The sequence below is a fragment of the Cotesia glomerata genome, linkage group LG5 (genome assembly GCF_020080835.1).
Source record: "Cotesia glomerata isolate CgM1 linkage group LG5, MPM_Cglom_v2.3, whole genome shotgun sequence".
NCBI lineage: Eukaryota > Metazoa > Arthropoda > Insecta > Hymenoptera > Braconidae > Cotesia > Cotesia glomerata.
The window spans coordinates 24,395,943-24,408,996 of NC_058162.1; the positions used below are offsets into that span (position 1 = coordinate 24,395,943).

General features: G+C 30.7%; 2 protein-coding genes across 3 annotated transcripts; both read left to right on the top strand.

Annotated features, from left to right (window-relative positions):
* Positions 1 to 53: 53 nt before the first annotated feature.
* Positions 54 to 7,470, top strand: LOC123265287 (myb-like protein AA). 2 transcript variants are annotated; one of them, XM_044728973.1, is made up of 4 exons: positions 54 to 187; positions 918 to 965; positions 3,843 to 3,956; positions 4,029 to 7,469. In XM_044728973.1, the coding sequence occupies exons 2-4, from the start codon at positions 950 to 952 to the stop codon at positions 7,361 to 7,363; spliced, it is 3,465 nt and encodes a 1,154-aa protein (XP_044584908.1). In that variant the 5' UTR covers positions 54 to 187; positions 918 to 949; the 3' UTR covers positions 7,364 to 7,469. The 2 variants fall into 2 exon arrangements, with proteins under 2 accessions (XP_044584908.1, XP_044584909.1); XM_044728974.1 differs by lacking the exon at positions 918 to 965 and having other exon boundaries at positions 78 to 187; positions 4,029 to 7,470.
* A 22-nt stretch (positions 7,471 to 7,492) lies between these two features.
* On the top strand, positions 7,493 to 13,053 carry LOC123265299 (smoothelin-like). Its single transcript, XM_044728996.1, has 5 exons — positions 7,493 to 7,630; positions 7,834 to 7,906; positions 7,973 to 8,102; positions 8,217 to 8,368; positions 12,821 to 13,053. Exons 1-5 carry the CDS (start codon positions 7,579 to 7,581, stop codon positions 12,942 to 12,944), a joined length of 531 nt encoding a protein of 176 aa, XP_044584931.1. The 5' UTR covers positions 7,493 to 7,578; the 3' UTR covers positions 12,945 to 13,053.
* Position 13,054: the final 1 nt, after the last annotated feature.

Here is a 13,054-nt window from a genome sequence, read left to right on the forward strand (position 1 = left end):
ACACTGTTGCAGTGGGTGCTATTTTAGTAAATCTAAATTCGTTCTCTGATGGCATACGTTTAGTTTTGTGTTTTAGTATAAAGCACCGTGTGTAAGGAAGCGTGTGAGCTCCCATCCGGACAAACTTTGGCCAGTCGGTTAGATACTTCCAACAGCGCTGCTCCTCTTGGATCCTAAAATCAAATTGGTAAATCAAATTATTCACAATTTTAATCTAAATCTAACCATTTATTTTTTATTTAATTAACAGCTAATTATTTTTTTTTCTTTCATTTTTTTTTATTTTTTTTCTGCAGCTAAGCTTTGTTAAATAAGGATTAAGTTCTAATTAAAAAGTGGTTATTGCTTCTTCCCACTACCCTAACTAAATCTAGTGGTTTATTCGCCGGACCGTAAAAGGCGACGCGCTAAGAGTTACGCGTTTATAGCTATTACCGCTTTCTGTTATTTCTATTTATTTTTATTTTTATATTTCTATTTCAAATCTTGATTTTTATTTATACTTACTCACATAAATATGTACATATAAATATATACATATATATATGTAACTATATTTACCATTTGTAAATATATTAAATGTATTAATTTTATAAAAATGGGCACGATATGCTTTCTTCGTTTTCTTAATTTCGTAGATTTCGTCTTGGTTCTTGTTCTTCTTTTGCGTCTCCTATATAATGCGCAATATTATTAATAGAATACGACCTCGCGTCTTTGGCTTTTCCAAAACTAACGCGTAATTTATATTTACTTTATTTAATACTATTTAAAAATTTGTTCTTTGTACTTTTGTAAAAATAATTTAACACACGCTTTTTGCTTACTCGCCGTTAATACTTTGCAGATATAAATAAGAAATATAAATATTAAAAGTTTAGCATTGTTATTATGAAAAAAAATATATTTTATTGCAGCCAATTTTCCTCGGGTAATTATTTACTTCGTCATGTCGGATATTCAAGGTCAGTTTCACTGCTCAATTTATTCAGAGGTCATTTCCGATTTTTTTTCATACCTGTAATAAAAATAATTCATCATTAATAAATTTTTTTTATCAATCTAAAGAAGGGTATTTCTATTTATAGGGTTTTTTTTATTTAATTTTCATAGACTAAAAAAATAATTTACAAGGGGCATTCCATAGTAGTGGGACATTTGACTCTGGAATTCCATCAATTATATATAATTATGTGATTGAAACTTATACTCTAGTGAAATTTATCTTATAATATAGAAGAATAACTAATTAACAACATCCCTTTGTCAAAAACCTCCATTACTTTTTAAGTTTCTCGTAATTATCGTTTGACTGAGTGTGACTGGTTGGACTAAGAAAAAATCCTTCTCTCTTACTAAAGGTATACTTAAAGTCCAATTTCAGTTCGACCACTAAAATTTTAAAAAAGACTTCCCTCTCAATACTAAATTTATCCTACAAACATTCAATATTATGAAGAATTAGACTGATTACCTACGTAGAAACAATTACAAAAATTTTTTTTATTGTGACTGGTGGGACAGGCATTTGTGACTGGTGGGACAAGTACAAAATGTCTACAAGTTGTTTATTAAAAAGACTTTTATATTATTTCAACCTTAGAAACATTATTGTTTATATATTTAACTATAAATTATTTAGGATAATTAAAAAAAACTAATTAAAAAACACAAATAAAGGATTTAGCATGCTGACAACACGATCTTGATAAACTTAGGTGTTAATTAATAACGAACATAAAAAAATTTGTTCTTAAAACTATAATAATAAATATGTTAGTTAATAACAAACATAAAATAAATTTGTTGTTAAAACTATTAAAACAACATTTGACCCGGATAAAAGTTAGTACGGCTGAAAAGTTACTAGGAGAGTATTCGATTTTCTTATTGAAAAAAAATTTTCTTTACAAAGTAAAATATAAACTTTTAATAATTAGGACTAAATTAGAATGAATTAAAGAAATTTTTAAATTTTAATTTTCCCATTTCGCATGAAATGCCCCTATAGTAAAATTTATCTTATAATATAGAAGAATAACTAATTAACAACATCCCTTTGTCAACAAACCTCGATTACTTTTTAAGTTTCTCGTAATTATCATTTGACTGAGTGTGACTGGTGGGACTAAGAACAAATCCTTCTCTCTTACCAAAGGTATACTTAAAGTCTAATTTCAGTTCGACCACTAAACTTTTAAAAAAAACTTCCCTCTCAATACTAAATTTATCCTACAAACATTCAATATTATGAAGAATTAGACTGATTACCTACGTAGAAACAATTACAAAAATTTTGTTTATTGTGACTGGTGGGACAAGTACAAATTGTCTACAAGTTGTTTATTAAAAAGACTTTTATATTATTTCAACCTTAGAAACATCATTGTTTATATATTTAACTATAAATTATTTAGGATAATTAAAAAAAACTAATTAAAAAACACAAATAAAGGATTCAGCATGCTGACAACACGATCTTAATAAACTTAGGTGTTAATTAATAACGAACATAAAAAAATTTGTTCTTAAAACTATAATAATAAATATGTTAGTTAATAACAAACATAAAATGAATTTGTTGTTAAAAATATTAAAACAACATTTGACCCGGATACAAGTTAGTACGGCTGAAAAGTTACTAGGAGAGTATTCGATTTTCTTATTGATTAAAAATTTTCTTTACAAATTAGTAAAATATAAACTTTTAATAATTAGGACTAAATTAGAATGAATTAAAGAAATTTTTAAATTTTAATTTTCCCATTTCGCATGAAATGCCCCTATAGTAAAATTTATCTTATAATATAGAAGAATAACTAATTAACAACATCCTTTTGTCAACAAACCTCCATTACTTTTTAAGTTTCTCGTAATTATCCTTTGACTGAGTGTGACTGGTGGGACTAAGAACAAATCCTTCTCTCTTACCAAAGGTATACTTAAAGTCCAATTTCAGTTCGACCACTAAACTTTTAAAAAAGACTTCCCTCTCAATACTAAATTTATCCTACAAACATTCAATATTATGAAGAATTAGACTGATTACCTACGTAGAAACAATTACAAAAATTTTTTTTATTGTGACTGGTGGGACAAGTACAAAATGTCTACAAGTTGTTTATTAAAAAGACTTTTATATTATTTCAACCTTAGAAACATTATTGTTTATATATTTAACTATAAATTATTTAGGATAATTAAAAAAAAAACTAATTAAAAAACACAAATAAAAGATTCAGCATGCTGACAACACGATCTTGATAAACTTAGGTGTTAATTAATAACAAACATAAAAAAATTTGTTCTTAAAATTATAATAATAAATATGTTAGTTAATAACAAACATAAAATGAATTTGTTGTTAAAACTATTAAAACAACATTTGACCCGGATACAAGTTAGTACGGCTGAAAAGTTACTAGGAGAGTATTCGATTTTCTTATTGATTAAAAATTTTCTTTACAAATTAGTAAAGTATAAACTTTTAATAATAAATTAGGACTAAATTAGAATTAATTAGAAAAATTTTTAAAAATAAGTAAAAATGAAATTTTTAAAGTAGATGATTTAATTACTATAAATTACTATTAATTACTACTAAATTAGGATGAATTAGAGAAATTTTAAAAATTTTAGTGATTTTCCCATTTCGGATGGAATGCCCCATCACGATTTATACCAAAAAAATTTTTTTAGTCTGAAAATTAAATTTAAAAATTTAATCTTATATATTAATATAAATATAAATCATACTCACCAAAAACCGAAAAAAACTACTAATAAAAAAAAAAAATTCAGCAGATGGATAAGAGGGCAAACGAAAAAAAAAACTGTTTCAGACAAATCCATCGACTCGGAGGTAGCAGACAAGATCTCGGATGGAAGTCTAGGCACCTCAGACAAATTATCTCCAGGGCCGGAAAATGAAAGCAGCTCTCCGCAATTGTCAGCAGGTTCGTCGGCTCGATGAAAAAATAATAACCTAGAGCCACAACACCGGGCTGATGTTGGTGACGTTCTTTCAGAGACGATGAGGAGCCTGAATGAGGAGATTTCTCGGACTCTGGACTTAACAGGCACTATAACTGGAACTGGAACTGGGACGACAACCAGTGGGACAACAACAACAACAACAACATCGACCGCGACGACACAAGACGAGACGGGCGATCTGTCGACACATCCAAAGAAGGACGAAGTTGGAAAAACAGTTGCCGGTGAGTGCAGGAATATATTGCCCGTATTAGTTGAGCATTTGCGCTCGGCACTCGAGCTGACATCGGCCAGTACTAAGCGGAGTCTCGCGGACGAGCCACTGGCACCAGATCCGCTCCATAATTATTCCCAGGATCCATCAACAACATCACTATCATCCATGGATTTCAATTTATTCGGAGATCTCCTGGTCTCGGACATAAAAACCGCCCTGGTGAGGCTCCAGGACACCCTGAGACGCGTCGACGTCGACGCTTTGACCAGATACAGTGCCACCCTGGAGTCCAACGACAAGCTACGGCTCCTGCAGTTGATTTCCAACCTGGTGTCCAACTTAAAACTCGCCAAATTGTCTTCTGATGAAGAACCAGTCGCTGTTCCTCCAGTTCCTCCTGCTCCAGCGGTCAAAAAAAGGTCCAGGGGCAAGGATAGGCACACAATTGGTGTCAGCAGTGAAGAACTAGCCCGAGCCAGGCGTTGGCTTGAAGAAAAAGGCACCGGAGTGAGTCTAACTTCTCAGAGACTCTCTCTTGCTCCCCAATTGACAGAACCAGGCAAAGAAGATGCAAAAGTTGAGAGAGAAAGCAGTGAAAAGATGTGCGACAAGCACATCAAGGACAAGATTAATCAGCAGCAGTTGCAAAACAGAAAGGACAATGAAGCGCCAGCTTCTGAAAGTGATATTGGTGATAAGTTAGAAGAGCCGGTTAATTTTTTAAATATTAATAACAAAGTTGCCAGTAATAAGTTCACCGCTAAGAAGTTCAAGATTAAACGTGCTAATACTATTGATATTCCTAATTACTTGAAGCTTCAAGCGGAAAAATCGCAATCTTCCAGTCCGGGATTAAGAAGGCCGATTGATATTGGGGATAGGCTTTCTTGGAACCAAGGAAGTGTTTTGATTCCTTCTTTTGAACCCAAAACGGAAAACGACCGCAAGTTTTTGGCGCTTATTAATCGTAATAATAATGATAACAATTTTTATAGTAATAATGTTAATAATTCTTACAATTACAGTGGTAATAGTTTTAATCAACCGTTCAAGAGTTTTAATTACCGGCAAACAAGTTCGATTGCGGATAAAAACTGGAAAAGTAGGTTTTCAAATATAAAAACCGCGTTTGACAAGCCTTCACCACCAGCTTCTGTTGACGGTTCTTCAAGAAGAAGTTCTATATCTCGAGAAGAAAGCAAACATGTTCTAGTTGGTTCATTGAGACTAAAACCAGAGCCATCTGCCCAAAAGAATAATTTTGGGAACAAGAATGGAACATTTACTCACGCAGCGACATCTCCGTTCCAGAAGATTAATAATAAGAGTATTAATTGTAATAATAGTTGTAATAATGATGAAAAACCTACACCGTCTTATTATTTGCCGGCTTGTGCTTCTAATGGAATGCTTCGAGCCAAATTGAAGATGTTTGATCAGCAAGATACGCTGGGTGATCCGTTACCGAGGGTTAAATCCAAAGCAAATACCAAAGTAAATGTGAAACCAGAAAAAATAATCAAAGACACTGCTTTGAATCATTGCCAAAATCAAATACGTAACAATGGATTTCGTAATTCGTCTTACGATAACGTTAAGAGACACTCTGGCGTTTACGATTCTAATGGCAATATCACTAACCATTTGATTAATATTAATAATAATGTGATTAATGATGATAAAAAGGTACAGGGTCAAGATATCCAAAAACAGAGTGTTGCAGTGCAAACAAATTATTCAATCGAATTGAATGATGTCGAAAATGATCGACATGAATCATTGATACGAAGTTGTCCCCGGCAGCTACACAATCCTAAGTACCAATCTGTGCCAAGAACGTTTTACGAGAATGAAAATCCTATATATGTACCGCCTAAACCAGTGCCAACTTCGCGAGATATTGATTTTTTGGTTGATGCCAATTACAACAATCGGTTTGTTGATGATGAATCCGAGAATTCGTTCTTGGACGACGAAAATATCGCTAATCAGGATATTTCTGATGATAGGATTGTTACGCGTTACACAAGCGCTATTGCTACGGTAGAAAATTCTCCAATATCACCGACTTCAGTGTCGCCATCTGGGTATCAAGACGGTTCTGGGCAACCGGTTCTCAGTGATGATGTTCAGAGGCATAATTTACTTCAGCAGAGTTTGATTAGAAGGCTGCAATATGAACCAGATTCTTTGATTAAACCTATTCAAGCTCCGCAAATTCAGTTTCAACCTCAAACTCAAATTCAGTTCCAAAACCAACCTCAAATTGAGTTCCAACCTCAAAGTCAGTTCCAACCTCAACCTCAAAATCAGTTCCAACCTCAAATTCAGTTCCAAACCCAACCTCAAAGTCAGTTCCAACCTCAAAATCAGTTCCAACCACAAATTCCGGTTCAATTCCAACCAAAAATTCAAACCCAGCTCCTAAATCAAAACCCGAGGTACTCTTTAATAAATTACACCGAAAATACATCCCCAATAAATGAAGAACCGGTTCAAAATGGACGTGAATCAATAGAACCACTAATAGAAAGCCGCAACACCCTGGAAAAAATTAATATCTTCGAAGAAAAATCAACCCGGCGACCAGAACCTCTAGTGATTCGTCCAATCTACGTTCCACCGAAGATAAACATCATGAGTCCATCAAAAACAATGCCTCAGAGCCCAAAACCAACCATCAATCCTTACGTACCATCGCTACCAGTAAAATATTCAAGCCCCGTGGACTCCAGCGATGAATATCTAGTAAATTGCGCGACTCGCCCGCACAGATCGATTGTTCTTTCCAAATCCGAGTCCTGGCACCAGCTGGCGCTGTCCAAGAACCACCTCCAGGTGCCGCCACCTGCTGTTCCGACCCACAAGCCACCTCGCGTCAGTTCCAAGAACTTCAACGGGGAGTCTGCTGATCGGAACATGAAGAAGATGGAAGAAAAGGTCCAGCGGTATTTCTACAAGTCTGAGGGCCAAAATAAAAGAGAGTCAAGCTCTTCGGGAAGTGGCAAGCGGAGATCTTTCTCGCCGAGAAAAAATAACCTAAGTTTGGCACGGAGTCATACCATGCCGCATATTTATGACGATGCAACTGATGTCGACAAGGCATTCGACAGTCTCTTTGAAGAAACGACGCGCGATAATCGCCATTGATTATAAATATATAAACTTTTATTATTTTTTCAAAGTTTATATTAATTAATTAATTAATTATTATTTTGATTAATCAAGTTATTATTTATTTTGTCCCTGTTGTAAAATAAAGATTAATAAATAATTCTATTTAATTAGAATTTTTTTAAGCCAGGCTTTATTTAATCACTATTAATTAATATTTAATTTTTTGACTTACTTAAATATTTTAGGAAATGTTTTTAATTACCAAGCACTTAAAGACTTCTGATCAACGCTTGGATCATGGTGAGATCGTAGATTTCTTAGACACAGTTTTCATTTTTGTTCGGCTTATTAATTAAATAATTAATTTAGTATTTTTAAATTACCGGGTTCAATAATTAATTCTATAGATTGAATCTAGTCGCTTTAGATTTAATTTCGAGCAGCATGGAGCACCGGTTAATAACCAGCAAAATTAATTAATTAGTCTTTGCATGTTTTTTCAGTTAATAAGAAACCAATGTCACCGTTTGCTAAGTTCCGTGAACTTGATCGTCAAAATAGCTCCAGTACTCCGAGGTTAGTTTTTTTTTTTTTATTTATTGATTGATGATTGATATTTAATCATTATTATTGTCGTTTCAGTACACCAAGGACACCAGGAACGCCCAAAGAATTTACATTTAAGTTTACTGACCCGGTCGTTCAGAATAATGCGGTCCAGATCAAGGAACGATTGCTATCTTGGTGCCGGGCGAAGACTAAAGAGTATGAGGTGTGTATTTTGTACTATTTATTTTGGTTTTTTGAAAAGTGGCAGCACTTGTTTGTTTTTTAATAAATTTTGAAAATGGCGGGAAAAAATATGATTGTTTAATTTTGGCTTCAGAATGTTCAGATAGACAATTTTTCTACCAGTTGGAACAATGGTCTGGCTTTTTGTGCTCTTCTTCATCATTTCAAGCCAGAAGCTTTTGATTACGACAAACTCAAGCCGGAAAATCGAAGGAAAAATTTTACTCTGGCGTTTGAAAAAGCTGAGTGAGTATTTTTGGGTTTAATTTTATTTATTACACGCTTTATATTAGCTTCACTTGTATGTCAGTTTGTCAGTATGTCAGTATGTCAGTATGTAACTCTCCGTGGGTAATTTGCGCGCCTGAATATTTTTGATAATCAACAAATAATAGTTTAAAAAAACTAAAAAATCACGCTTTTATAAATAAACCAAACTAAAAGTAAAAATAAATAATAGTTTAAAAAACTAAAAACACGCTTTTATAGAAAACCAAACTAAAAATAAAAAATAAATTTAAATTAAGAATAGTGTTAAAAATTTCAATAAATATAAATTAATAATAGTGTAAATAAAAAGACCATTCGGCAGCCGAAATGGAAGTAGATTTCATCATGAATAGAAAAAATATAACGAAGATTGTATACAGAACTAGGGCTTTTAACTTATATGCAATCGACAAAAATATATATCGACGGACAAATACTAAAACCAGTGCAATAGCAAATTTCATAATTGGCATAGGGGAATGGGGCATAATTTTGAGACTACACATATGACATGGTACTCACATTAAAGCTTATTTAAAGAGCTTTTGGATGCAACAGAATTTCAATAAGTTATCCCATTCAAAAGTTATTCGAGTTCGAAAGTGAAGAAATATGAATTTTTATGATTTTCAAAATTTTGAAATCCTGGTATTTCTAAATTACTTGACCGATTAAGCTCATCTTCGAACTTGACTTTGGTATTTATCTGTAGAATAAGTATGTTGAGTTTGGTAGAGATCCGTTGTAAATTGGCGACGCTATCGTCCTGACAAGCCGCGTTATATCCCATATATATATAAATATATATATATATATATATATATATATATATATATATATATATATATATATATATATATATATAAATACATACATATATAAACTTTTGAACCATATGCATTTTCTGAATTCGCTTGACGAGCTGATTCGAAATATAGCAAAATTTTTCAAAAGTTCCGTCATGAGGACCAATGCAATAGTTAGATTTCTATGAAATCTACTAAAATGTATTTTATTTTAAAAAGCGTGGGTGCTTTTTAAGATATTATCAAAATGATAATCACTCTACTCATATCTGTCAATAAAATATTTATAACTATTGACACCATGCACCCCACGCTTTTTTTAAAATAAAATACATTTTTTTTATTTACACTATTATTAATTTATATTTATTGAAATTTTTAACACTATTCTTAATTTAAATTTATTTTCTATTTTTTAGTTTGGTTTTCTATAAAAAGCGTGTTTTTAGTTTTTTTAAACTATTATTTATTATGATACTGAAGTCAGCTGACAGCTGTCAATGTTTTTTTATTTTTAAAAAAAGTGCTTCTAAAAATTTTCATTAATAATAATAATTTATCATAATCATTAATAATCATTTTTTTTTTATTTTCACATATGAAATTTTTTGATTAAATTTTTTTTAATGATTATTTCATTGATATAAAATTATAAATAGATTTATGATTGTAAAATTAGCCGACGGCTGTCAAATTTATAAATTTTTATAACAAATCAATTATGATGAAAAAAATACCATAGAAATTATTCACATATAATCTATATTATTAAGAGAATAAGAGAAAATTTTTGTCCAGGATATTCATATGGTAAAAACGGTTTTTTTAAGTGAAATTTAGTGTCATTGCAAAGATCTTGACTTTAATTTGTGCCTTTTCAAGGTTTTATTTCATTCTCACTGATAGTCAATTTATTATGATAAGTATTTAGGCTGCATTCGAAAATGCTCTATCTCTAGGTACATAATTAAAAAATGGCCATGTATCTCGAGAACTATTGATATTTTTAAAGATATAAGCTCATCCCAATGTTATACTCATCAAGACCTTTCATTTGAGTACCCACATCAATTTTTCATATATTTATATATATTATGTATAAGTATATATGAAAAATATATCAAAAATACATGTGGGTATTCAAATGAAAGCTCTTGATGAGTGTAACATCGAGATGAGCTTACATCTTAAAAAATGACCTTGTATCTCGTGAACTATTGACATTTTTTAAGATATAAGCTCATCCCGATGTTACACTCATCAAAAGCTTTTATTTGAATACCCACATGTATTTTTGATATATTTTTCATATATACATATATACAATATATATAATATATATAAATATATGAAAAATTGATGTGGGTACTCAAATGAAAGCTCTTGATGAGTGTTCCATCGAGATAAGCTTACATCTTTAAAAATATCAATAATTAAGAAATGACCTTGTATCTTGTGAACTATTAACATTTTTAAAGATATAAGCTCACCCCAAAATTACACTCATCAAGACCTTTCATTTGAGTACCCACATCATTTTTTCATATATTTATATATATTATATATATGTATATATGAAAAATATATCAAAAATGCATGTGGGTACTCAAATGAAAGCTCTTGATGAGTGTAACATCAGGATGAGCTTATATTTTTTAAAATGTCAATAATTAAGAAATGACCTTGTATCTTGTGAACTAATATTTTTAAAGATATAAGCTCACCCCGAAATTATACTCATCGAGATCTTTCATTTGAGTACCCACATCACTTTTCATAAATTTATTTATATTACATATATGTATATATGAAAAATATATCAAAAATGCATGTGTGTACTTAAATGAAAGGTCTCGAAGAGTGCAACATCGAGATGAGCTTAAATCTAAAAAAATGTCAATAATTAAGAAATGACCTTGTATCTTGTGAACTATTGACATTTTTAAAGATATAAGCTCATCCCAATGTTATACTCATCAAGACCTTTAATTTGAGTACCCACATCAATTTTTCATATATTTATATATATTATGTATAAGTATATATGAAAAATATATCAAAAATACATGTGGGTATTCAAATGAAAGCTTTTGATGAGTGTAACATCGAGATGAGCTTAGATCTTAAAAAATGACCTTGTATCTTGTGAACTATTGACATTTTTTAAGATATAAGCTCATCCCGATGTTACAGTCATCAAAAGCTTTTATTTGAATTCCCACATGGATTTTTGATATATTTTTCATATATACATATATACAATATATAAAATATATATAAATATGTGAAAAATTGATGTGGGTACTTAAATGAAAGGTCTCGATGAGTGCAACATCGAGATGAGCTTATATCTAAAAAAAATGTCAATAATAAAGAAATGACCTTGTATCTTGTGAACTATTGACATTTTTAAAGATATAATCTCATCCTGATGTTACACTCATCAAGACCTTTCATTTGAGTACCCATATCAATTTTTCATATATTTATATATATTATATATATGAATTAGGGTGCTTTTTTTTTTCAGTTCCATCGTGAAATTTTGTTGCAAGTACCCAAAAAAAAAATACCCTGAAAGTTTGGACCCTTAATATTAATATTAAGACCTCGACCCAGGCGTTTAGAGATTTCCCCTTAACAAGACACAGAAATTTTGATTTTTTTATGTTTAAATTTCTATAGCTCACTGGCATTTCATAGCATTGCTTCGACCGTGGACGGGTTTTTTTTAGAATTGAATGTTCTACAAGTGTCCATCGCGGCCAAGCCGTAACTCGAACCGGCGTGGTAGTACAGGCCTCTAAACTCGATTTTTCCATGAAATTCGCGTTTTTTCGCATTTATCTCGTGAATCACAAGAGCTACAGAAAAAACGTAAATAACAAACTTGAAGAGCATTTAATTTCCTACAAAAAAGGTCCTGAGCACCAAGTCGCTAAAATCAAAATTTTCAGAGATATTTAATGATGAATTTTTAATAATTTAAAATGTTTATCGAAAATTGCGTCAATTTATAAAAAATATCTTTTTAAAATATTATTAAATATCTCCAAAAATATTGATTTTAGCGACTTAGAGTCTTAATATTAATATTAAGGGCCTAAATTTTCAGGGTATTTTTTTTTTTGGGTACTTGCAACAAAATTTCACGATGGAACTGAAAAAAAAAAAAAAAAATAGTTGAAAAAAAAAAAGCACCCTAATATGAATATATCAAAAATGCATGTGGGTACTCAAATTAAAGCTCTTGAAGAATGTAACATCAGGATGAGCTTATATCTTTAAAAAAATCAGTAATTACGGAAGTACTGTGCAATTTTACAAAAGTCATTATTTTATACCGCAAAATTTTGTTTATAGTTCACAAGTAACGGCAGTCACATAGTGACTGCAAGGTTGCTACTTTTTTTTATTTTTACAGACAAAATTTTCCTTTTCAATTTTTTTTTACCATAATTTTATTATTAAAAAAATTCTAAAAAAATTTTTAATGTCAGTTAAATTTCAGTGTAAATCTAATCAGAATTTTTTTTATTAATATTAATTTAAAAAAAAAATATTTTAAAACCATAAAATGTCTTCTAAATTAATTATCATTAATAAATTAATTTATTTATAGAGAAATAGCAGGAATAGTACCTCTTTTGGATGTCGAAGACATGGTTGTGATGCGCAAACCCGATTGGAAATGTGTTTTTACTTATGTCCAATCAATTTACCGTCGCTTTAAAGACGAAGATTAATTACTCCTAATATTAATATTAATATAACTAATCAGAAATTTATAATTTTATAAATGTAATGTACGAGAAGCGTGCATTTAAACAAATATTAATCACCAGCTGATTTATTT